The sequence below is a fragment of the Anguilla anguilla genome, chromosome 10, assembly GCF_013347855.1.
Source record: "Anguilla anguilla isolate fAngAng1 chromosome 10, fAngAng1.pri, whole genome shotgun sequence".
Classification (NCBI taxonomy): Eukaryota; Metazoa; Chordata; class Actinopteri; order Anguilliformes; family Anguillidae; genus Anguilla; species Anguilla anguilla.
This window is the reverse complement of record NC_049210.1, coordinates 44,310,840-44,337,445: the sequence shown is the minus strand read 5'-3', so window position 1 is coordinate 44,337,445 and position 26,606 is coordinate 44,310,840. Positions and strand designations below refer to the sequence as shown.

General features: G+C 46.0%; 1 protein-coding gene across 7 annotated transcripts in view; it reads left to right on the top strand.

Moving 5' to 3' along the window:
- LOC118237507 (adenomatous polyposis coli protein-like) overlaps window positions 1-26,023 on the top strand; it is a 34,963-nt gene extending 8,940 nt beyond the window's left edge. For 2 of the 7 annotated variants that reach the window (XM_035436282.1, XM_035436281.1), the window contains exons 2-16: window positions 553-705; window positions 7,987-8,071; window positions 8,914-9,118; window positions 10,926-11,034; window positions 11,802-11,915; window positions 12,300-12,374; window positions 14,048-14,140; window positions 15,402-15,524; window positions 15,897-16,275; window positions 16,691-16,786; window positions 16,903-17,042; window positions 17,132-17,209; window positions 17,647-17,763; window positions 18,033-18,247; window positions 18,598-25,054. In XM_035436282.1, the coding sequence (XP_035292173.1) occupies window positions 571-705; window positions 7,987-8,071; window positions 8,914-9,118; window positions 10,926-11,034; window positions 11,802-11,915; window positions 12,300-12,374; window positions 14,048-14,140; window positions 15,402-15,524; window positions 15,897-16,275; window positions 16,691-16,786; window positions 16,903-17,042; window positions 17,132-17,209; window positions 17,647-17,763; window positions 18,033-18,247; window positions 18,598-25,054 (8,421 nt within the window). In that variant the 5' untranslated portion in view covers window positions 553-570. Of the gene's footprint in view, window positions 1-552; window positions 706-5,561; window positions 5,583-5,637; window positions 5,883-7,986; window positions 8,072-8,913; window positions 9,119-10,925; window positions 11,035-11,801; window positions 11,916-12,299; window positions 12,375-14,047; window positions 14,141-15,401; window positions 15,525-15,896; window positions 16,276-16,690; window positions 16,787-16,902; window positions 17,043-17,131; window positions 17,210-17,646; window positions 17,764-18,032; window positions 18,248-18,597 lie in introns of those variants that run through there. The other 5 variants (XM_035436279.1, XM_035436280.1, XM_035436285.1 and 2 more) reach the window with 5 other exon arrangements.
- The last annotated feature ends 583 nt before the right edge of the window (window positions 26,024-26,606 follow it).

The window sequence follows — 26,606 nt, the reverse complement described above, 5'->3', positions numbered from 1 at the left end:
ATGTCACTGAACATTTTCTTGTTGCTAACTGATTGGATGCACTTGGGAAAATGCTAGACAGCGCTTCTCAGGCTGCAATTTGGCAGTTTTTTCCTCTCCCTTCCATTTTGAATAGGGCTGCTGTAGCTGGGCACATTTTCTCTTCTCTTTCTCTGAAAATTATATACAGTGTTATGGAATAGAAAATCTCCTCTGATTAGCTTTATGATTCTCTGGAAAGCAAAGTAAAATCTGTCCCAAGATTTAACAAAGTATGGAGAACTTCAGTAGTCTTAGGCCTGGATTCAATGAACAATTGTCCTCAACTTTTGACTTAAAACACTTTTTGACTTGGAACACTTTAATTATCATTTTCTCCCAAACGAAAATGAGTCAATTAAGGAATTGCCCGAGGTAATGAATTAAATTGTGTGTGCACTGAGAAAAAGGTAATCCCTTAGTTAATTTCCACATCAAGGTTACGGACAGATGACTGTTGAGTTTGGGCCTTATTAACCCATCTATGACCCAACGGAGGGATGAAACACGGTGCGTTTCTGATCTGTCGCCCAGGTCAAGTGGTACTCCAAGATGGCTGCTGCTTCCTATGACCAGCTGCTGAAGCAAGTGGAGGCCCTGAAGATGGAGAACTCCAACCTGCGGCAGGAGCTGGAGGACAACTCCAACCACCTGACCAAACTCGAGACCGAGGCCTCCACAATGAAGGTGGGCGAGGAGAAGCAAGCGTCCCGTTTGCGCGTGCAAGCGGTTCACTTTCCGAGGGTGGGATGAATGGATGAACCTGGACACGAGTGGGGTTCCCTTTCTGAGGTCCAGATTCATTCATTCATCCCTTCATGAGCCATTAGCCTGGCTTTGGTTGCTCAGAGGCCTCTTAAACTGCTTGGCAGGTCAGTCAAGATGACATGACCGTCTGGTGTTGTCGCTGAAATTGTGTGTACGTTTTTGTGTGACAAAGTCACCATTTGGAGTCATCGGTTAAAAGCAAAGAACACTTCCATGCACGGAAAATGGAGGAAATTGTAATGATCGATCAATCAGCCCATCTTTTGTGCAGAGCCATTAGTCAGATTATCTTGAATTGCTTTTCCTGTCTGGTCTTTTCAGTGACCGCATAATGGGTGATGAAAGCTGAACTTCTGGAAAACAGCTCTGATGCTGTTATTTAAAAGATGACTTGTGACAACATTGACCATAAACAGAAGAGGTAGCACTTATTTTAGCAGATAACACAAAGTCAGCCTCTTCATATTGGATGTGTTGTCAGTAATGTGTTACAGGGTGCTGAGGGTAAGGACTGTGTTCTCGGGGAAGATGGCTTCCTGGTGGATGTGCTCCTGCCTTACGCTGATCCCTGCAGGAGAGATTAGCTCCAGCGTCTCAGTCTGAGGCGGGTGACGGGCTGCTCTCCTGCCTTGTTAAACAAAGCCAAATTTAAGTTGCTGTTCGTGGAAAACACCCCTTGTGTAGAGCACTGCTCAGAATTGATGCTTTTTTAGCAGCTGCTCATGGCAAATAGCCCCGTGTAGCATTTAATAGCATTGATAACGGGCTGCAGAGACTGTGGAGAGCTTGCAGCTTCTGTCCTGCAGTTAGGGGAAATGATGTGGACATGTCGGCATAATTGCAGACCTCCGATTTTGTGCCCGACAGACGAGCCGGCTAATAAGCAAGCAAGCGAGAAGGAAAAAGTACCGCGTGTCCGCTTGTGTGCTGCCTCTCTATCCCCGCTCGTTACATATAACCCCGTACTGCTGAAACGAAACCACAGCGCGGTAATTTTGGTACATTTATTACGGGCCGGGAGAGACGGAGAGCCGTCTGCAGGTGTGCGGAGTGCGAACGTGCGTCCGCCCCCTTCGAGCAACCGCCACGCGCTGGAAACGGCTACTGCGCGCGCTTCCCTGTCAGACGCAGCCGGCCACCCCTCAATTAGCACATCAAACGGCGTCGGAGGAGCGTTTCGCTTCAAAGAAGCTCTCTCTCTCTTTCTCTCTTTCTCTCTTTCTCTCCCTCGCCGCTTTTACCGAAGGCGGCTCAGGAAAAGAGGAGCGCATTAGCGGTGATGATGAAAGTAATTCTTCTTGTCACCTGCTTCCACGGCTCCCATATCCCGGCAACGGGGAGCCGCTTTTGTTACAGCGCTCAGCGCTCGGCTGGAATTACCCAGGGGGCTCGGCGGCCACCCGCTCCACATTTTAAGATTTCTGAATTTTTAACTCAAACGGTTCCACGTTAAATTCTGCTATGAAATGTTCTTTACTGTTATTTGTGCTCTGATTTTGATATAACCGACGCCAGTGTGCCCTGAATGCGGCCATGCTTATGGTAATATGTGTGTAGCAACTGCACATGTAATGCATACATGTATATGTATCAATGCGTGCTTGTGCATCCAATTGTGTTGTTTCTGTTTGCATGCTAAATTATGGTTATGTGATTTGTTATTTTGCATCCCCCCCCCTCAAGGTGTCTGCTTGAACACGATGGCAATAATAGCAAGGGTGGCACTGCAGTGTAATGTTCAACTGTGGTTTGTGTGGCTTTACATGGCGTTTGATGCAGAAAGTGGAACCCGGATGTTTAAAAAAAATAAATAAATAAAAGAACAAGAAGAGGAAAAAAAAAGTAGGCTAATGGGTTTTTCGGCAGCTGAGTTAGCGGATAGCTCTTGGCGGGTGAACAGTCTTTGGATGTGCAGCTTCCGTTCTGCATGGTGTGTTGCATAACCCTCCGGAAGGTGTACACCACCGGCTACGTTAGCACTGGCGCCATTAGCACAGCTCTGTGATAATACTCTTATAATGTCTAATGCCTAATACCGCCTGCTTATTTCAAAGTCTATTACTGCCACTGTTAAGCACTTTCTCACTTCACTACCTGCCATTCAGATTAGTCATCCCTGCTCCTAGTCCTCCTGTGAGCTAAACCTCCTCCTCTGCTCTGTCTTTGTTCCGTCCTCTTCCTCACCTTCGTCGCTTTGATGCTCCTCTGAGACTGTGGTCCAAGATCCACGTGCACTGTACCTGTAAACAACACACAATAGCAGCCTCCAGGAAGGTCTGCCTCCTACTACTACGGATTCTGCTTCCCTTCCTTTGGGCTGTCCCTGGGTAATGTAGTCTTAAGCATACCTACCCAGTATACAGCCTTCTCTCTGTTCTCCTTTAACAGCCTGCAGCTACCTCAGCATGCATCACTAGCATACCTGAGCAGCATATGCTGCTTAGCACTTCGAACGCATGCTGTGTGGGGCCCAAAGCAGCAAGGCACTGCAGCAGCACTGGATCTGCAATGATGTCTATAATGGAGCGACACCCGCATTAATATTCATCAGCTTTCTATTGGAACATTTCGCATAAATATTCATTAATTACCGGGAGAAGAAATTGTGCGCGTTGATTGGCTGCCCTCTACTGGTAATAATTTGAATATGTTTTATTTTGCTCCTCATAGTGCATTCTGGTTTTTGACGTTTTGGCAACTAATTTGTCTGGTTTACCCCCCACACAAACCTGGAGGAATATTTTACACTGTGACTCATTTCTTTTTCCATTTAATAAACTGATTCGCGGCTCAAACTTGTAGCTAACTCAGCCTGTTGAGATTACCATTTTCAATTGGTCATTTTACTCTTTAGCACTATTTTTCTGCCTGTAGGTGAAAAATTGTGTATTTTCTTTGGTCAGTGTGTATCCTACTGCTCATGCATATTATGCATGTTTGTTAGTTTGTGGCCTTTCTGCAGATTTCCAGAATAATTTGGGTGTAGCTTCCAGATTAATTTTTATGTACTCTTCTGTATGGTTGCTTCAGGGGGCTGTACTGTATCTACATCTGCTAAAGCTGGGATGAGAATTGAATTAATGGTAATGTTCCGAAAAATATTAATCCCCAAAGGTAATGACGTGTGTCATATAAAAAAAAAAAATAGTGTAAACTTCACGGTTGTGTATATTACGGTGTTTTAAAATGACGTAATCGCCCGCTACTGTCCATTGTTTACTTGCGTTCAGGCGGTTGAGCTCCAGACTTAATTTGCAGTCAGGCCCCTTCCTGCGGCTATGGCGAATAAACGCTCCCCAGTTCCGTCCCCTATTAATTTCCCCTCCATCTGGCGGATAAACACTGAGGTCACGGCTGGGAGTTCACTCGCCATAAGCCAGTAGCCAGCAGCTGCGCTACATATAGCGCGCTAACGCAGAGCTCTCCGCTCGACGTCCTCTGGTTTTTTCTTTTTTGCCGGAAAACGCCGTCCGTCATTCGATAACCGAGTTAGCGTGGGGCTGATTGGATGTTGGGCGGGGTGCGGCTGCATCAAATTAGGCTGGTCATGCTGGCTCTGGAAACGGTGAAGGAGTCGGTGAGGAGGGTAAGTGGATAAGACGAGGGGGGGTGTGCTGGTTAATTTCCAGTGATGTGCTGAGCAGGGACATGGCGGTGAGGGGGGAGGGGGGGGGGGCACAGGGTCCTAACGGTCAAACCTCTGCTAGCATTCCATTCCAGGTGTGTCCAGACCGCAGGTTTCCAGTGCGGTTGTGTTCAGGTAACTTTGATACACCTGAGTGTGCAAGTGTGTGTGGGTGGGTGTTGTTCTAGGCCACAGGCTGCAAACATGGTTATGTTCAACAACTGAGATGTTCCTGTGTGCGAGGGAATGTGCTGGTCAGTTTAACCTTCAGTTTTATAGTAGAAAATATTGTGGGGCAGGTGGGGTGGGTTGGGGAGCTGTTGTGAGGGTGTTTGATGTGATGTTAAGCAATGCAATTTCAGCTTGTTGTAGAATCTTTCTTTTGGTACCCTTACATTTCAAGTTTCTGACCAAATGATCAAGTTTGATGAAGACCTAGCCTTATACTTGCCTCTTGTTCCATTCAGTCCATTACAGCAGCTGGAAAGGGATAGATTGAAACAAAGTTGCATTGTTGTGATGGCTACTGAAAAAAGGCTTTTTAATAGGGTTTAATAGTCAATTGTTCTTATCATATTATATTGTGCAAGACTGTATGCACAGCATACAGTTCTTTGGGCCATTTTCACTTTTCTCCCTTGATGTTGCACATTATTTTAATTATACGGTAGCACAGTATAATTTTTGTATTCTGCTGTCAGTAATGTGCCTTGAAAGTCCTTGTTTAAAGAAAAAACGAATAAACGTGGTTAACTGTTCTTTGCGAACTGTTGCAATACGAAACTGAATTAAATTCAACGCTCTTGTTTAAGCTTGCAGCAGTTAACGGCAACTTGCAGCAGTCTGTTGATCAGGCTAATGTTTAACGTAACATGTCTGGTATATTTTTGCGGAGTACAGTCATGTCAATGTTATACAGTAAGAAGTGCGTTGTTTTCATTGGATATAGGACAGGCATCTCAAGCAAGCGGTTGTCTGATTTCCTCCTCCCCCACCCCCCTCTCGGTAAAAGATCACATGGCAGTTGTGAGCTTCCTGGTGTAATTAAGCTCAGAATAAAAGACTTGTGTTTAACCCTGCTCGGGAAGACGCGTTCGGCTGCCAGGCAGACTGTTAATGACGCGAGAGGACCAGGGCAGAGGGGCGCGGGGTCATCTTGCACATCGCTGAGGTCAGGCTCCCGTGGGGGTTGGCAGAGCCGTGTCGTCGCAGGCGCGCGGAACGCAGGGCGCAGCCTCGCAGCTTCCAGTGTGAAGCCGAGCGGCTCGCGGATTTGCACGCAGCGGCTCGTGTTGACAGGCAGAATCGCGAGCGACGATTCCGGCTTCCCGCTGTTGAAATGCGCCGGTGGATTTTCTCTGTCTGCAAGTGACATATTTACGACGTGAAATCTAGGGCGACGCGCCGACATCAGCAGAAATGATTTGTTTGCTCGGTAACAAGGGCTACTAGGAGGGCGGCGTCTCTTGCGGTGAGTCCCTTGAGAGAGAGAGAGGGAGAGACAGATGGGAGGGTTGGTTTTCGAGGCTGACTGAACGTTTGCGGACAATGCATTCGAAATAGACCGTGGTTTGTGTATTTTTGATTCTGTGGAAATTTTGAAGCGAATGTAGTTATAAACCTCGGATAATTTCAGCGTGTGAGATTCTGCACTTGCAATTTTGAGGCTTGAAATCGGTTTTTCCCCAGATATTTTACGAGGCCTTTAAATGTCATATATAGGATTCTTTTGACGGTAATGCAGACTGCATAAGTGTAGACAGAACATGCTTCTCACTGCAGACAGTTATGTGGTTTGGCTCTGCAACACTGAAACACTGCAGCTTTTGGATCAGCTCTTGTCTTGCATGCTGCTGAAAAGACAAATGATCAGAAAAGCCTGAGCCTCAAATAGTGCATTGAAAATGGGGGGTGGGGGGGGATAACTGTTCTGTAGGTTTCTCACATTTTATTAAAAGCAGTGGACAGATCCACTGTCCAGTTAAATTAGTCTGAAAAGTACTTGCTTTTTTTGTGTTGTTGTTTATGCCTGAAACCAAAGGAAAAATGCCTTGTATTCAATAAAAGCAGCCAGGGAAGCACATGAATTACAGAGCTAAGGGAGAACACTCAGTTTGCAGTTTCTTTATTATAAAAGTAGCCTTGGGCGCAAAAAACACTCTGGTTCAAAAGTATAGAACAAATCTATTGACTGTATACTCACAGGGATATCTGACGAACACGGCACAGCCTAACCTGATTGCAGGGCAGCCTGAATGCATCGTGGCCTTGTGGTCACGCGTGATTTGTTAGATTTGTTTTTCAGCAGCCGTGGGTACTTTGTACAGTTGTGGAGGCCCTTTGTGGAAATTGGAACTGCAACGCAAGTTTCCTCATCCTGTTTTTCCGTGATCGTGTTTACGCAAAGTGCGTTTCTGTGACATGTAGGCTACCTTAAGCAGATTATCGTAAGCCTTTGCTCTGTTACATAGAAGAAAAAAAATGTATTAAAAACACGTAGCCTCTTAGCGCCGTCCGGCAGCCAGCAATGTATTTATGACCCTGTAAGTAAAAGGCATTGAAATTGGATATGCAGGACAGCAGCTTAATATCAATCTGAGCTCCGTTTCCCTGGCATGACTATCCGGACTTACAGGCGAATAACGTGCCACAGATAATTACAGATGTAGGGCTTTAGATGGTCACATGATAGGTGGCCTTGTTGTTTTTAACCCCGCAGACTTAAATGCAGCCTTTGGATTAAACGCATTCTCACTGCATTCCCAAGGATTCAGTGCAGGGTGAGGATAAGCGAAATACAGTCAGAGCTTTACCATCATCGAGCAGTTTGCTTGAATAGCTTGTATCACGTGATGCTGTTTTGTTGAGTTTTTCCAAACACGAGTATGCAGGAAATGGTTTCTTTTTTCTTTGTATTTTATGTGATTGTCTCGAGTAACACCACCGTGGTTGGGTAACCTTTTTGCTGGGGAGAGAATGGCCTTGAGAGGATGCGTGCTAAAAAAGCAGACTACCCCTGACCTCCAGTGGACCCGTCAGGGCTGAACTGGCATGCTTAGTCGGTGCTCGTACCAGTTCCAGGCTATGCACGCTGCGTGAACGGCCTTGGCAAAATAACTGGAATCGCGATGAAAACATTTGTCAACTTCTTTTTTTTTTTCTCCCCCTTCAAGCTTTTTGGTATAAAGCCTCAGATTATTTTCCTGCCAGATGTTCTGTTATGTTGGCACAGATGACTTCTCCTCTTCCAATCCCTTGTTCTTACAGTGTAGTTAACTAGTTTATTTCAGGAAGTGCAAATCTTGTATGATTTTGAACGACTATGTTGAATTCTGCAATGCATTTAATAAGAGGAGAAAGGAGGTGCCCCTTTCAATAGTTTACACTTTACACATAGACACACATCATGCATGAAAAATCTCTCCTTTGCCAGACCAGTCCAGTGCCGCCCATGTTTATCAGTACCCGCCCAGGCAGCGAATGGGACCGCCGTTTTGGACACGTGTGTTTTTACGGTCCATGTGTTCAGTATGTACCCGGGTCACGCTGACCGCTCTCCTTTCTCTGTGTGCTAGGAGGTGCTGAAGCAACTGCAGGGCAGCATAGAGGAAGAGTCCATGGGATCTTCTGGACAGATCGACCTGCTCGAGAGACTGAAAGGTAAAGGTGCACCAGTGGGAATCCGTGATGCTGTGCCAGATGAGGTGACTTTGAAATATCCTGATCTGTATTTATCACCCAGAGAGCAGGTTGGTCTGTGCATATATCTCCACTGTGCTGTACGCTGACTCATCGTTACTGTTGCAGGAGGTTAAGTACCATGTCGAGAGTTTGTGCGGTGATCATTCATGCAGACACTTGACATTTAATCCTCACTAGCTGTGATGGTTGTACCTCTTAAGTTTTTAGGCCTTTCCAGAACCAGGAAGGATGATGTACTACATAGCGTACATTCAGTATATAGTGATTGAATTATATCCTTTTATAAGAGCACAATATTATTTTACAAGGACAGGTTCAGAACATCTAGACGTCTTTATTGTTGCAAATGATCAAAGGACATAATCAGTCACCTGACACTTGCAGAGTACGTCCATGTTTCAGACTGGCTCAGTTTAGTGGAGACTACTGGATGTTCTTGGAGGAACCTGGTTTGCTACATTTGAATTGAAATCATCACCTGTCTATGGCTTGCTTTACTAGTTTGGGTTCTTCGTATTTGCAGAGCAGCGGATTGTTCCCCACTGTTTTTTTGTTCCCTCTGGAGAACACACAGCATTAAGTGCTCTTCTGAACATTTTTATTTCTTACGAAAAATGACAATAAATTTTTTTTGACAGATTTCATTAAAAAAGTTCTGAAGGGTTTTTGTATCTGAATAAGATGGATTTCCAAACCAGATCCTGTCCCCAGTGTAATGCAGGAGTCCTAAACACCAGTATAACAGAGTAGCAGTGTAACAATCCCCTGCTTTTACCCGCTTCCTGTGTGTTCCTCTGCAGAAATGAACCTGGACGCCAGTAACTTCCCGGGCGTGAAGCTGAGGCCCAAGGGCCCGGCGCACCCGTACGACAGCCGCGAGGGCTCCACGTCCGGCCAGTCGGGCGACAGCAGCCCCTCCAGCGCCGGCTCCTTCCCCAGGAGGGCCATGGCCAACGGGGGCGGCGACAACGACGCCGGCTTCCTGGAGGAGCTAGAGAAGGAGAGGCGAGTCTGCGTCCGCGCCTGTTCTAGGGCCGCGTTTCGGCTGGCGCGCTCAGCGACGGTTTCCGGGCCTCGGTTCGCTCGTCCCGATTCGCTCCCGCGCTCGGGGCTGCGGGGTTGCGTTCGCTTGCCGTCGGCTTTGTCTCTTACCGTTTCGAACATCGCACTCGTGGTCGTCACGAATGGGTCATCGTGAATGTGGTCATCATTGAATGCTTACGAGAGCCGTGCATTATGGGAATGATCTGTATGGGTAGTGCTGAGCTGAAGGAATTGCGGACACCTAAGTGACATCACGACATTGTGATGGCATGTAATTATGACATGATGTATCTTACACTACATGACCAAAAGTATGTAGACACCCCACTGTGGTCTGGGGCTGTTTTCCATAGTTTGACATTCTAGATGATTCTGTGCTTCCAACTTTGTGGAAACAGTTTGGAGAAGACCCGAGTGCGGTTTCACTAGCGTAGCGCCAGGCGTAGGATGAAGGAGACTCAGTCACAAGGCGAGCTCTGTCTGCGCGTGGGATGATGCACAGACTTTGCTCACCGTGATGTCATCAGAGGTGCTGAGTGGTATCTAAACTCATATTGATGGAGTAATTCACTATAATATCCCCAGAGATACCTGTGGACGAAGGCCAGTTATTCCTGTCTTTGTAGATTGTGTATTCATTATTTTTACATTTTTTATTTATTTTTTTGGGACCCAGTAGTTTTTTTTTTTTGGTGGACCCGGTGCCTTAAAAGCCTTGCATTAAAACAGCTCTCACTGAGGTAACATGACTTGTTTGAAAGTGCCTTTAGGCATTAATTTGCCTGTGTCCCGAGCTGTGGAGGCTTTCCCGTTTGTTTGCAGAAGGACCGCAGCTCACAGAAATGTGATGTAACGCGCGGTCCCATAAAACACTCGCGCAGCGCTGATGTATTTGGACAGGCCTCGCTGCCTCGATGCACAAATGTAGCCGTCGAGAGAATTTTCTTGCAGCTGTTCGTTTCCCCTCAACATCAATTCGACCACTCCGGCCTCCTCCGAAAAGCCAGCAGGCGGAGGGCCGCCTTACCCAGGGCCCAGAATTCGGGATGCCGCTACCGCTGCAGTCCACGGGCGTTCGTGCGTGCGACAGAACCGCATTATTTCCGAGCCCCTGACTTATTTATTTTTGTCCTGAGTCGGGGGCGTTGTTCTGTGTTTCTAATGGCCTTGCTGTAGAGGAGGCAGGAGCTCAAGTGCTTCACAGTAGCACAAAGCAACATACCTGCTCCAATGCGGACTGTAGCTGTTTTTGACCATCACTCAAATGTCAGTCAGGAATACCTTTAACGGACCGCTGGGTGGCTCATGCCGTTAAGGCGCTGTTTCTAGTGCATGGACGGGCCCTGTGGTCTGGTAGCGAATCCGGACCGCACCTGTGCCAAACGCAGCCCTGAAGGCGATGCGTAATTGCGTCTGGCATCCCCTTACGGAGGGACGGTTTCAGCGTCCCGGGATGACAGCGTCTCATCGCGCACCAGCGCCCCCTGCTGGTCGATCCGGTGCTCGCAGTTCGCTTGATGAGGCGCACATAACGGTTGTCCTCTGACTCATGTCTGCGTCAGCCTGATTGTAGGTCGTGGTGTGAAAAGGAACATCGTGTGCATCAGTGAAGGGCACGTCCTGGTAAACTTCAGCAGGATGCTTTGTTTGCGTTTTAAGACTTTATGAGCATTGCATGGAGTGACTGCAGTGGAACATTAATGATTAATTTCAGTCAGCCGCATGCCTTAATGTTGCATGTGTGTGTTTGCGCTCTTCTTGCTGGCAGGTCTTTGCTGATGGCAGAGCTGGAGAAGGAGGAGAAGGAGAAGGACTGGTACTATGCTCAGCTTCAGAACCTCACCAAGAGGATCGACAGCCTTCCCCTCACGGAAAACGTGAGTGTGTGTGTGTGTGTGTGTGTGTGTGTGTGTGTGTGTGTGAGAGTGTGTGTGTGTGTGTGCGCGTTTGTGTGTGTGCGTGTGCGAGCACGTATGCAAAGGTGTTAATGTGATGGTTGTCAGAGGGACAGCTGGGCTGAGATTTGAAGGTAGACCAGCAGGTTATTCTAGCAGGAACTGCTGCATTGCTGTATTCTACCTGCAGGTGTCTGTTGCCCATAGAGGACTGGCCATACAGCAAGCCAGCTGACAGTATATTTTATGCATGACAGCGCATCATTAATAACCTTTTCTTCCCCCCTTATGGTGGGGTTTTAAATAAAATATCCAGTGATGATGTTGGTTTGTACAAATGCATTCATTACCAAATAGGCCCGTATCCTGTCGTCTATCTGGATTTTAAAATGGTGGTAATGAAATTTAAGTAGCTGAAATAACAGGCAGTTATTCCACTGAAAACTGCATTCTGCCGCATTAAAATTCATTAGCTGATAGCAGGACTGGAATACACTCTCTGTGTGTAATTACTCTGATGGTCTCTCTGCATTATGGCTCATTTCAGTCCGGGGCTGTGGATATGAGCGCTCATCTCTCAAGTGGCAGTCAGTAGTGTTACACACACACACACACACACACACACACAGACCGAGAAGGAGTCTAACAAACTGGCATACCCTGCAGAGTTCTGTGTTCTGCTGACAGGACAGGGTGAAATGTACAGGCGGCTCTAAACCGTTAGCCTAAGCTGCGCCGTGTTGCCGTAGTTCTCCATGCAGACGGACATGACGCGCAGGCAGCTGGACTACGAGGCGCGGCAGATCAGAGCCGCAATGGAGGAGCAGCTGGGCACCTGCCAGGACATGGAGAAGAGGGCACAGGTCAGTTCGCTGTTGCCACGGTCCTCGCTGCGCCGGAGAGTTTTTAAAATGGCCGCCAAATTTTCCACTGGGGAAGGTTCGGCAGAGGAGGACTGGTGCCACACAGATTTTGAAACTGGGGGAGGCTTATACTGTGTTACCACCCCCTTCCACTGTTAATATTTCTGATGGAAATTGAGTGATATTTTGAAAATAGGATCAGGAACAAGACCACCACAGAAACTAAAACCCCCGCTATCAACGAGATTTACTTATGTGTAATTAAGTAACTGTATTTTTCAAAGAAAGATGCACATATTTCACCCTCCTTATGTTTGAACCTTTATCTTTAAAATGCACATAAGCTTATGTTGGTGTTGTGATGTCTTTTGAAATGGGTTTCAGGCGAGAGTGGCCCGGATTCAGCAGATAGAGAAGGACATGCTCCGGATGAGGCAGTCCCAGCCAGCGGATGTGGAGGTACGTAGCAACCGAAGATAGTCTCCTTGTTACCCTAGCAAACTGTAGACTAAAATTCCATTGCGTTGACTTACCTTGAAGTAAAACGCATTCCTTTTTTATTGCGGTGCTTTTATAGTATTTGGCATAAATCACAGTCCTCGAAGGCCTTTGTGATTTGTGCCTTAAGAGGCACACTTTTTTAAAAATCTGTAGAACGCAGAGGTAATATTCTGGAGAGTCTCTTGTCCTTTTCACTCAGTGTTGCTGGTGGCTCATTAATCTTGAGATCTGATCCTGGAACAGTGTAGTGGAGCAGTAGTAAGTATCCTAGCGAGTGCTGTCTGGTTTTACTCTGCCACATATCTCTCTGACCTGGCGGAACTTTCTTGGACCCCTTTTGTACTTTGGCTTGTGTGCAGTCAGTTTCGATTCGTGCTTGACAGTTAGTGCACAGTGAATCGTGTCTGGGGACTGACACTTGACTTAATTGGGAGTGATGGGGAGGAAAAGAGGTGGACTGTGTGTCGCCTGAACTCGGCTCGACCAGCTCGGCTCGATGTGTGTGGCGGTGTTTTGTCATGATTTTTGGCTCCTGGATGAGTCTCGTTGTCACTCTTAATCTCCTATCTTGGATAGACTTTATTAAGAAAAAGAGGGGGAAAAAACTGCGGTTTTGAGAGTACTGGGACATGACATTGGCAGGTTGATTTTTATCCAGGGAACTGAAATGAAATGCATCCGTAATGTTTTGTTTTGTAGGGCAATTTCCTGTGCTAATGATAAGGACCTCAAGGGTGCAATTTACTTATCAAATCAGTTATGTATTTATACGCCACTGCCTGGTGAATAAAATAGAGGGTCATCACATCGAGGAAGACGCTGCGGCCAACAGAAATGATTTTGAAATGCAGTAGAAGGCCATATTAAAAGGAGTCATTTAGCCTTTAAGGAGTGCTAAAGACATTACCTGAATCTGGGCTAATCATCCGCACAGCCCCTTGGCTCATTAATATTCACTATCACTCGGCAAATTAAAAATTCAAGGACTCCACTTACCCTGCTCATTTCAGATTGTTGTGCCCGGGTCTAATTGTGGGGTGTATAATTTCTCCACATTATACTGAACCGAGTGTAATGTTTTATATTCTATTGTTCTCTTTGTTTCCTTTTGATGTGTCATGCACGTGTGTGTTCTATCCATTTCTGTTGCTGTGCCGCCACCTTCTATAACTGGCAGTTGAAGAGCTCTGCCTGAAGAGATGCAGTCACGTCATGTGACTGAGCTGGAGCACAGACCCAGACTTATTTTTTTTCCCTTCGATTTAATTTGATTCCTGTTTCTGCGTAAAGGGGGGGGGGCAAAAGCCAACAGATGAGGGGGCAGGGGGTGGGGTGGGGTGGGGTGGGGGGGTGCCGTTTGTCATGCGTGTGTCAGGTTTCATTCTGCATCTGGATGGAGATAAACCTCCTGGCACATGATTGCCCCCCCTCTGAACACGCGGGCTGAGCGGTGCTGTAATTAGGCCATGAATAGGGAGTAGGGCAGGAGAGCAGATGCTGGGGGCGAGTTTGCCGTGGCAACAGACAGACGCTGACGCCGCTGTTGCCGTGGTTGCGGCTCGGCGATTTTCCCCCACACCCTAAATCCATTTTGTTTTTCCCCTTCTTCTTCTTTCTCGCCCTCCCTGCAGAAGACACCACAGAGCAAGCACGAGGCAGACAGACAGAACGAGGCGGCGCAGGCATCATGTGACGCGGGCGTGGCCGCCCAGGAGTGTGGTCAGGTAAGTGAGTCATCTGTCTGAGCGTCCGACAGCACACAATCCACGAGACGGCGTCGGCCTGGCAGCTCAGTGAGCCTAAAAGCGCAGGACCAGCTGACTGCCTAGGTCTGGGGGAGCAGACTTGATTCTGCTACACTACAGCATTTTGTTTTTAAAAAAAATTATATTAAGAGTAGGGTTTTTGGAATTTTTAATTATTTTTTTCCCCTCCCCCTAAGTCAGTGTTCTAGAACTCCCTTTGCTTCCAGTCGCCTGTAGTGATTGTGACATCAGCATTAGAATGTTCAGCTAAGAACATTCTAATCACGTATTTGTGATTGCCGCACTCGAGGCTGCCTATCTGAGCGGAACAGTGAAAATGACAAATCATGATGTTGAGAAGGCGGGGCAGTGATCAGCGGTGAATGCACTCAGATGGATGGTTGTTGCCTTGACGTTGAACCAAAATGGGTGCTGAAAAGCCAGTATTTTGTTTTATTTGTTCTCACGGATTTTAGCCCAGCAAGTACTGTTCCGGGTGCTGAGCTTTTGCTCCTGATTGTATTTTCCTAGCATTATTGTGTGTATGCAGCAAGATTTGTTACTGCACAAATGCGCTCAGCATTTCAATAGATTAAACAAACCTCAGCAGTTCTCCGGAGGGTATTGGTGATAATTTAGGACTGCCGGAAATGCAGATGTTTCCTTTTTTACCCCGATAACATGCCTTAGATAACAAGTCCTTGGTAATGGTTTTTAAAAGGTTTAAACGCTGTTTCTTCGGTTCTATATGTCAGCTTTTTGATTTCTATTGGGGAAAAAAACACAGCAGCAAGTGAAATTTACCATGAACATGAAAAGCTGGTACAGACACCTTGATCTTCTTTAAGTGAAAATCAGACTATTTTTATGTATCAGGTTTGCATTTATCATCTGGGATTTTCACACTAAAGGTTTAAATAATATTGTCTGTAAAGTATAAAAATTCATACTTGTGGCTGAAGGGCATGTTCCACACGATGTTGCTTTAGGTGAGACTGAGTTATACTTCTGTCATAGAATAGATTTCTGTTAAAAGATTTGACTTGAAATTAATCGTCTGAGAAAGTTATGCCTAGAAACATGGCAAGCAGTGACATGGCCCTAATATTGGCATATCACTGTCAAAAACGTCCATGGCACAATGCCTTTGATGTTGATTGTGCTAAGCTGTTATTTTTGAGTGCATCCCATACTGCATTGCAGACTGACAGAGCCTTATTTGTGGCTTGTGTCTCTTCAGAGTTCAAGTGCTGGATTGGACCACGAAGCAGCCAATGATATGAGTTGTAGTAGTAGTTACTCTGTCCCACGCAGACTGACAAGTCACCTGGGTACCAAGGTAACCGAAGATTCCAAGCCCCAGGTTGCTACACAGCTTTTTTTTTTTTTTTTTTTACTAAACCTGCATTTTTAACCGATATCTGGCTGTCTTTTTACCGTTGCTCTTTCAGAAACTTTCAAAATGGCATGTTTTTGAACTATGAATGCTCCTAAACGTGTACGTTTGGTTTGCTTTTTTTTTGTATAGATCTTATAGATCTACTGCAGGGTACTATAGACATAAATATAGACATACTTTGTTTGCTACATTAGATGCACAAAATCCACAAACACTGCCTCATGGATTTTGAACGGATTCTAGAGACCTGTATGAGTTCTAGGATGCAGTCGCACTTGCTCCGCTATGTTGCTAGCGATGCTAACGCACGCCCTGCTCGCCCCCCCCTCCCCTCAGGTGGAGATGGTCTACTCCCTGCTCTCCATGCTGGGGACGCACGACAAGGACGACATGTCGCGCACGCTGCTGGCCATGTCCAGCTCGCAGGACAGCTGCATCGCCATGCGCCAGTCCGGCTGCCTGCCGCTGCTCATCCAGCTGCTGCACGGCAACGACAAGGACTCGGTGTTGCTGGGCAACTCGCGGGGCAGCAAGGACGCCCGGGCGCGGGCCAGCGCCGCCCTGCACAACATCGTCCACTCGCAGCCCGACGACAAGCGCGGGCGGCGCGAGATCCGCGTGCTGCACCTGCTGGAGCAGATCCGGGCCTACTGCGAGACCTGCTGGGAGTGGCAGGGCGCACACGAGCAGGGCGTCGACCACGACACCAATCCCAGTACGTGCCCTCTTTCACTCATCCGTTTATACGAGGAGAGAGTATATCCGCACACTGTTTTTTGTGCTCCCAAAGTTATTTAACAGTACAACGTTTCAACCTCAAAGGTCTACGTTAGGTACTTCGGATGTACCTGATGAAGACCTTTGAGGTCTGCTAAAACCAACAGAACAGTGTGAGACCCCTAAGTATGGAAGAAGCTTTTTCCTATGTTATTTTTGATAAACATAACCCAGTCTTTAGTCTGGATATAAAAAAAAATTGAAAACCCAGCCCCAGGAAATTGTTCTGTTTGAGTAAAGAGGATTTTCCTTTTTGGGTCCTGGAGACGATGGGTAAGAAAGGTTCTGGTACATTAGCGCCCGTATGTCCCCTCGATTAGACTGAGTGGTTTCTCTCTCGTTATGGCATGCAGTGCCCTCTCCTGTGGAACACCAGATCTGCCCCGCGGTGTGCGTCCTCATGAAGCTCTCCTTCGACGAGGAGCACAGACACGCCATGAACGAGCTGGGTAAGCACTCGCCCTGCAATTAAAGACGTGTATCAGGATAGGTCTCTTGAACAAAGCACAGGCACAATTGAGAGATGACACTGTTTGAAAGATGATGTGATGTTCTTCTTTTCCAGGAGGATTGCAGGCAATCGGGGAGCTGTTGCAGGTGGACTGTGAGATGTACGGGCTCACCAGCGACCACTACAGCGTCACTCTGAGACGCTATGCAGGAATGGCACTCACCAACCTGACGTTCGGAGACGTGGCCAACAAGGTGGGTGGCTTTCAAAGTTCTCCCACGTTCTGCAGACGTGTAACGGACGAGTAGTTAACCTTCCCCCTGGCCTCTGTCTCTGTCCGCAGTCCACCCTGTGTTCCATGAAGGGCTGCATGAGGGCAATGGTGGCCCAGCTGAAATCGGAGAGCGAGGATCTGCAGCAGGTATGAGTGCGTCTGTCCTCGAGCGCTCGAGGCCACTCCTGCCTGAAACATATTACAGAGAGATCAGGACCCCATCACGCACCCTGTCTGAATTTTAAGGACCTCAGATAGAACGAGGATGAAAATATTGGTATCTTAATGCCAAACTCTTTAAAGTGGCTTTAATCCCACATTGATGGATAATGAAGAGGAACTCACACCTGTAACCGGACAACTTTTTTTAATTCAGCCAGTTACAAATACAGATAATAGTGTGCACTAGTACTGTGGTGTGGTGGTTTCAGTTGTAGTAGAAAAAATGTTTATAAATTATTCTATGGAATGTGTGCATTAGTACTATTGTCTGAAGGCTTGATGAATAAAATGTTAAATAAATATTGGAACTTGAAATAGTCAATGACTTCAGCCCTGTGATGTTTCCATACGTTGCTATGCAGGTCATTGCCAGTGTTCTGAGGAACCTGTCCTGGCGTGCAGATGTGAACAGTAAGCAGACCCTGCGGGAAGTGGGGAGCGTTAAGGCTCTAATGGAGTGTGCCCTGGACGTCAAAAAGGTGCTCCATGTGTTTTCACAAACATTTAACATCATTTATTTACTGATTTCATGCTACATTTGATGCTGTAACTACACCGTCTACTTTTACAAACTTGGCCTAAAGAGTGGATTATTTTGTTCAGCCAAGTTGCTAAATCATCTGGGGGCGGGAGGGGGCGGACATTTAATATTTGGAACTCGTTTGAGCAGCTAATGCAGCACTTGTTGCATTCATGTATTGATCACAGTCAAAGATGTTTATTTGTCCTTGTTTTATATTCTCCGAAGGAGTCCACCCTGAAGAGTGTACTCAGTGCCCTGTGGAACCTGTCGGCACACTGCACTGAGAACAAGGCTGACATCTGTGCTGTGGACGGGGCACTGGCCTTCTTAGTGAGCACGCTGACCTACCGAAGCCAAACCAACACCCTGGCCATAATCGAAAGCGGTGGAGGAATCTTACGAAATGTGTCTAGTCTCATTGCTACAAATGAGGATCACAGGTATGTGAGTGGTATCGTCCGAAGTTAGTATTAATAATATTGTAAAGGGAGTGATATGGATATGGACGCTCGATATGGACATGCCTTTATTCTTTATGGATTTTTACAACGTACAAATAATAAAACTTAATTTGCCCTGTTGCTTCTCTGGACATACAGAGAAGGATGTGTGAAAAATCCATGTAAAATGAGTAATAGCGCTTCAGTATTTGCATTGACAGGTCAAAATGTTCAGAGTATTCATTAGGATTTTTAAAAGTAACATGTTTGGTTTTTTAAAATCACTTTTATATTTTTCCTTTAAAAAACTGAGATATAATAATTATTATTATTCCCCCCCACCCCTCCAGGCAAATACTGAGAGAAAACAGCTGCCTCCAAACTCTTCTTCAGCATCTGAAGTCTCACAGCTTGACCATTGTCAGCAATGCATGTGGAACCCTTTGGAACCTTTCAGCCCGAAATGTAAAGGACCAGGAAGCCTTGTGGGACATGGGATCCGTGAGCATGCTGAAGAACCTCATCCACTCCAAGCACAAGATGATCGCCATGGGTAGTGCTGCAGCTTTGAGAAACCTCATGGCCAACAGACCTGCCAAATACAAGGATGCTAACATCATGTCCCCGGGATCCAGCTTGCCCTCCCTCCACGTCCGAAAACAGAAAGCTTTGTTCGAGGAGCTGGACTCGCAACATCTCACTGAGACGTTTGACAACATCGACAACTTGAGCCCGAAAGCAGCTCACAAGGGCAAGCCAAGGAACAAGCAGAACGTGTACAGCGAGTGCGTCCTGGACTCCGGGCGCCACAACAGTGAAGGCGTTTGCAGGGCAGACGGTGGCTTCAGCCCCGGCAACATGCCGGTTCTTTCCCCGTACGTGAACACTCCGGTGCTGCCCGGTTCCTCCTCCAGAGAAAGCAGAGCAGGAAGTTCGGAAGGTTCCAGGCCTGAGAGGGATCAAAGCCTTGACAGGGAAAGGAGGGCAGGTGGACCCGGTGCCCCTTCGGACAAGCCCTCCAAGAGGATGGGAATGCAGGTGTCGTCCACCACTGCACAGATTGCAGCGGTTATGGAAGAAGTGCAGAGTGTATACGCTGGCCAAGAGGACAGAAATCCTGGTTCCGCGCAGGACATGCATTGCATGCAAGACGAAATGAGTGGCATGAGACGTGCTGGCATGCATGCAACCTCGAATATGTACAGTTATAACAAACCAGAGATCTCTAATAGACCGTGCCCAATGCCAAAAATAGAATATAGGGCATCCAATGACAGCCTGAATAGTGTTGGCAGCAGTGACGGTTATGGTAAAAGAGGCCAAATGAAGCCGTCAGTTGACTCGTACTCTGAAGACGATGAAGGGAAATGTTGCATCTACGGAAAATATCCAGCTGACCTCGCCCACAAGATACACAGTGCCAATCATATGGAAGATAATGACGGGGACCTGGACACCCCCATAAATTACAGCCTGAAGTATTCGGACGAACAGCTAAACTCCGGTAGGCAAAGTCCCAATCAAAGTGAAAGGTGGGCAAGGCCTAAACATCTTGATGGTGATTTGAAAAGGCCTGATCAAAAGCCGGTACAGTCGCAAAGCCAAGGTTACCCTTTGTATACAGAAAGCAATAGTGACAGTGAAGAAAAATCAATACAGTATCAGCCTAGATTTGTGCAGCCTGAATGTTCTGGTGGTTTCAAATCCAGGAGCTCTAACAGCTCTGAGCAAAGTAGAGGCAGTTCTAGTCACGGAGTGACAACAAAGATCAACCAGACCATATGCTCCATTGATGATTATGAGGACGACAAGCCAACCAATTACAGTGAAAGGTATTCAGAAGAGGAACAACCGGATGAGGACCAGCCAACCAATTACAGCATGAAGTACAGCGAAGAAGACCATCATGTGGAACAACCAATTGATTACAGCTTAAAATATTCTGAAACACACTCCTCCCAAAAGGTCATGTACAACCATTCAAAATCTTCCTCTTCTCAAAACTCAACAAAAGACCATCTTAACCAGGGCAGTGGGACATCCTCTTTGACACCATACAGGGGTTCCTCAAGACAAAAACTGCACCCCTCTTCAGCTCAGACGCAATCTGGGACAGCGCGTGCAGGCCAAAAGACTTCAGCATGCAAAGGCTCTGGCATTAATCAAGAAACTTTACAGACGTACTGTGTTGAGGACACTCCGATCTGTTTTTCCCGAGGTAGTTCTCTGTCATCATTGTCGTCCGCAGAGGACGAAATGGAAGGGAGAGAACGATCCTCAAATGTAAGTAACTACCCAGCCCTTCCTGTTTCTGACAAGGAAGCAAGAGGGGCTGTAGGTGCCAGTCAGCCTGCACCTGAGAACCAGTCAACTGCACAGCACATACGAATGAAATCTCACAGAAATCAGGGTGTGTCGGATGGGTCAAAACATAAAGCAGTTGAGTTTTCTTCTGGTTCTAAATCTCCGTCAAAAAGTGGAGCTCAGACACCCAAAAGCCCTCCTGAACATTATTTGCAGGAAACACCTCTGATGTTCAGCAGGTGTACGTCTGTGAGCTCTCTGGACAGCTTTGAGTCTCACTCCATTGCCAGCTCAGTACAGAGTGAACCAGGCAGTGATATGGTCAGTGGAATAATTAGTCCAAGTGATCTCCCGGACAGTCCAGGGCAAACGATGCCTCCGAGCCGAAGCAAAACACCACCTCCACAGCATACGGCCCAAATGAAACACAAAGCGAAAGCGCCTCCTCGCTCTGAAAAGAGGGAGTTAGCTCCAAGACGTGCAGCTGTGAATTCTGCTGTCCAGAAAGTCCAGGTACTTCAAGACAGTGACACGCTCTTACATTTTGCTACAGAAAGTACTCCGGATGGGTTCTCTTGTGCTTCAAGTCTGAGTGCACTGAGCCTTGACGAGCCGTTCATTCCAAAGGACATTGAAATGAGGATCATGCCTCCTGTTCATGAAGATGATCATGGAAATGATGATGAACCTGATAAAGAGGATACCAAGGAAGCCAAGAACCAAGATAAGGCAGAGGCATACCATGAACCAGAAAAGGATATACTTGGTGATTCTGATGATGATGATATTGAGATATTAGAAGCTTGTATAAACTCAGCCATGCCTACAAAGTCCTCAAGAAAACCAAAAAAGCCACCACCTTCAGCCACTTCAAGAATACCTCCACCAGTAGCCCATAAACCAAGTCAACTGCCTGTATATAAGCTGCTTCCTTCTCAGAATCGAGGGCAGCAACAAAAGCATGTGAGCTTTAATCATGGGGAAGACATGCCAAGAGTATATTGTGTTGAAGGGACCCCCATTAATTTTTCAACTGCTACGTCTCTTAGTGATCTCACCATAGAGTCTCCTCCAAATGAGTTTTCAAATCCTGAGAGTGCTATAGCCGGCATGGGATCCTGCCTTCAAAGAGACACAATTCCAGAGGGGAGAAGCACTGAGGGAAATGATACCAACCAAAGTCCTTCTGCCAACAGTTCTGCAGTGGATGAGAAAAATGAAGAAGGGGATGACATACTTGCTGAATGTATCAGTTCTGCAATGCCAAAAGGTAAAAGTCACAATGCTTTCAGGGTAAAGAAAGTTATTGATCATGTGCAACATGCATCTACATCTGCTACTGGTCCAGTCAAACAGGAGATGGCAAAGAAGCCAACTTCTCCAGTAAAGCCAATTCCACAAAGCAGTGAATACAGAGCGAGGATGAAATGTATCGATCCGTCAAGCAATTTTGTCCCTGAGGCTTCATACCCTGATAAGAATAAGAATGGAGATAAGCAAGACACCAAAATGACTTCCAGAGAATTTACTAAAAAACCTCCAAATTCTGATGACAGGGTGCGCCCAGGGTTTGCTTTCGATTCCCCTCATCATTATACTCCGATTGAGGGAACCCCCTATTGCTTTTCACGCAATGACTCCTTAAGTTCATTAGACTTTGAAGATGAAGATGTTGATTTATCAAAAGAGAAAGATGAACTCAGAAAAGAAAGAGAGCACAAAAAGGAGATGACTGAGAATCCCACTGACCAGTCCTCGAGCCACCCACCTCCTGGCAGGTCCCGTGTGTATCCCCAGGACCATCAAAAACCTCCTCAAAAGCAAGTACCTTTGTCAGAAACATCAAAAGAAAACACTGGGCCAGTGCCAGATGAGAAGCAGAATTTTGCTATTGAAGACACGCCAGTATGTTTTTCGAGAAACTCCTCTCTTAGTTCATTGAGTGACATTGACCAAGAGAATAACAATAAAAGCTCAAGTCACAAGGAAATGCTAACTACCCAGGTTGAGGCATCCAAGTCTCAGGCTACTTGTTACGCTCCAAAGGCTTTTCATGTTGAAGATACACCCGTTTGCTTTTCCAGGAACAGTTCACTCAGCTCGCTTAGCATTGATTCAGAAGATGATCTTCTGCAAGAATGCATCAGTTCTGCTATGCCTAAAAAGAAAAAACAGCAACCTAAAAATAAGGAAGGCGGTCATGAAATGACTGATGACAAACGTATGGGTGGAATTTTATCAGAGGAGTTAGATTTGACATTGGATCTCCCAGACATGCATAGTCCGATTTCAGAGCAAGCTCTTTCTCCGGATTCGGAATCATTTGACTGGAAAGCCATTCAAGAAGGCGCAAATTCTATAGTGAGCAGTTTGAATCAAGCAGCTGCTTGTCTTTCTAGGCAAGCCTCTTCTGATTCCGATTCAATCCTCTCTCTTAAATCCGGCATCTCAATTGGATCACCTTTCCATCTGGTGGGAGATCCAGAAGAGAAACAAGTTGCTTCTAGCAAAGGTCCGAGAATATTGAAGCCTGGTGAAAACAGCACTTTAGAATCAAAAAAGAGAGAGGAGGAAGCCAAGAGCCTCAAGGGAGGAAAGAAAGTTTACAAAAGTCTTATAACTGGGAAACCAAGGACAAGCACTGAGAATTTGAGCTCGCAGCAGAGGCAAGTGCCAGTTCCCATGATCTCGCGTGGAAGGACAATGATTCATGTTCCTGGTGTGAGGAGCAGCTCGCCCAGCACTAGTCCAGTTCCAAACAAAGTGCCGCCTAAGGGAGCCGCTTCAAAAGCTTCCAGCCAAGGGCAGATGTATGGTAACTCGCCACGAAATCTGAAGCCACCTCTGAAATCAGATCCTTCCCCTACTAGTCGGCAGCCATCTTCCCAAGGAGGGTCGGCTAAGACTCCCTCTCAGGCAGGCTCAAGAGACTCAAATCCCTCAAAACCAGGTCAGCAGCCTTTGGGTAGACCTGTGCAGTCGCCTGCCCGCACCTCTATTTCACCTGGAAGAAATGGAATCAGTCCTTCCAACAAGTTATCCCAAATACCTAGAGCACTGTCCCCAAATGCAACCTCAAGCAAGTCACCGGGCACAGGCAGAATTGCATATACTTCACCTGGTAGACCATTAAGTCAGCAGACTCCAACTAAGCAAAGTGGGTTGCCCAGAAGTACCAGTGGAATTCCAAGGAGCGAATCTGCTTCAAAAATTCTGAACCAGTCTGGAGCCACAGCTTCATCAAAAAAGGATCTGTCGAGGATGTCATCTAAGTCCAGTGGAAGTGAGTCTGATCGATCTGAGAAGCCTACTTTAGTTCGTCAGTCCACTTTCATCAAGGAATCCCCTAGCCCTACACTTAAAAGGAAATTAGAAGAGTCTGCCTCGTTTGAGTCTTTATCCCCATCTGCTAGGCCGCTGTCTCCTACTCGATCCCAATCCCACTCATTGTCGAGTCCATCATTGTCAGATATGTCACTGACTTTGCCTTACCAAGGCAGCTGCTGGAGGAAATCTCCTCGCAGTCAGCATTCTTCTGAAAACAGAGATGGAGGATCTCTCAATAGACATGACATTGCCCGCTCTCACTCTGAAAGCCCATCCAGGCTCCCAATAAACCGATCTGGCACATGGAAACGTGAGAAAAGCAAACATTCAACCTCCCTACCGAGAGTTGGCACTTGGAAGAGGACAGGGAGTTCCTCCTCCATCCTTTCAGCTTCTTCAGAGTCCAGTGAAAAAGCAAAAAGTGAAGATGAAAGGCTGACCTTGAGTCTACCTCAAGGATCGAAGCAAAGCAAAGATGGCAGCACTCCTTTAAAAGGAACGTGGAGGAAAACGAAGGACGGCGATGCTCCTAATTCATTGAGTGGTGAACCCAAGGATCCATCCGATGATGCAGATTCAAAGTCACTGGTCCATAATATGGCCCCTGCTGTATCCAAGGCCGAAGATGTTTGGGTAAGAATTGAAGACTGTCCTATCAACAACCCCCGATCAGGAAAATCTCCGACTGGTAACACACCCCCAGTTATTGACAGTCTGCCTGACAAAATGACGCTTCCAATTGCTAACGAAGCACAACCCAAACAATCCACTGTGAAAGAAAACGCACTTACTTGCATCTTTAGCTCGGAGGGTAATTTGAATTTATTTGGTGGTGATGGTCACGATAAGAGAGGGTCTGACGTCAAAGCTGCAAGCCATCCAAGAACAGTGACCGAGACTAATGAAACCCCGGTTGCTGAACGCACTCCCTTCAGCTCCTCAAATTCGAGCAAGCACAGCTCCCCTAGTGGGACTGTGGCTGCAAGAGTCACGCCATTCAATTACAACCCAAGCCCTAGGAAGAGCAGCGCGGACGGCTCCACCGCTCGGCCATCGCAGATCCCCACGCCGGTGTCCGGCAACGCCAAGACCGACTCCAAAGGAGAGAATGTTGAATCCAGCGGGAATCAGAGTCCCAAACGCCTGTCTGGATCCTACCTTGTGACCTCTGTGTAAAACAAAGACAGCTCTAGGATCGGATCACTACTGTACGCTTTCTTGCAACTACTGCTTTTGACCATTGTGGCGCAACGAAAGGAAACCGTGTAAATATTTCTTGAGGGTTACTACTGTGGAAGCGTGTAGATTTTTGCTTGTAGATTTGTGACTGGCACACCAGGTTGTCAGAGTAAAATCTTGTTTTGGAAGGTGTTGTAAGAATATTTGTACTGTACAGATTTTTATGTATTAATTTAAGTACCTGTAATTGCTTGGCAAATACAAAAATGGAATAAAAGTGACCTTTTTGAGATGTACTGTACTAAATTGTACTATAGTGCTCAAGCATTTGAGCTATTGAAGTTTTTATGACATCTCCATTAGGCCAGTAAAGTAAGATCCTGCTGCAGATACAGTACAATAAAAAACATACCCGTTCTGTGTTTGCATGAACTGATCTAATGGTTTACTTCCTGAAGTAACATTTGTGGTCACATGATGTGTATAGATAGCTGTAGTGTAACACATTTACACTGTTTTGTGCGTGCTCTGAACATAAGGAAATACCTGTAACCTTGAAAAACCTGGATGAGGTGTGTTACCTTGGACATAGATTTTAACAGAAATTAGATCATTTGACTATTGCTGTTAATGTGTATTCTGTTTGAGGAAAATGGCTGCTCTTTTAATAGGACATTCATTGTGTCTTAGAACGAAATGAACATGAGAAAATAAATTATTGCTGTATGCTTTATCTATTTTTAAACCTAAATTTCCTTTCCCCTTTCCTAATCATTGTCTTTGTTAAAGCATGTTATTTGAAATAGGCTTTCATTCTGCCAAAAAACATACAATATGTGAATTACTGAGACACTTGTTTTATTTTTATCTTCACGCAATAAAGTGGATATGTTTGGCTATTTAAGAAAAACAACTGTTGCAAATTATTGTAAAGCAGCATAATAAACACTAAGATTTTGGTGTAAAGTTGGCTTCTGTGCATTTTTAGAACATTCAGGTAGACTACGTTAATGGTACTTTGTGGTTTATTGGTGATCAGATTTTTTAAAAACACTGGGTTATTAGTGTTTTTTCAAGAGTTGAGTTGGATGTTTTCCACTGTTTTCTACTGACAATCCCTATCTGTTTATATTTGGCTTTTTGGTACCATTTTGTACCCGAAATATGTATTGGGTTGTTTTCTTTCATGAATATTTAAATATAATTATTAGTATTTGCCAAAGTATAGGAACTACCTGTTTAAAATCTTAGCCACTGGGTTGAAGTTTTGCACTTGACAGGCTGAAACTCTGCCATAAGATGTTTAATATTTTTGCATGAATATTTGTGCCCTCTGGTGGCAAACAGTAGCTATTGAATGAAGTGCTACACTTATTCTACAAATCACATTTCTCCACAATTGAGGACAGGAAAACTGTCTGGTGAGAACAACATCTATGTGACATGGCTGTCATTTAGTACCACCTGTAAAACAAACAGCAGATATTTTTGAAATGTACCTGAAGACACCCTTTTCCAAAATCCATCCATACATTTTTCAATTTTTTAT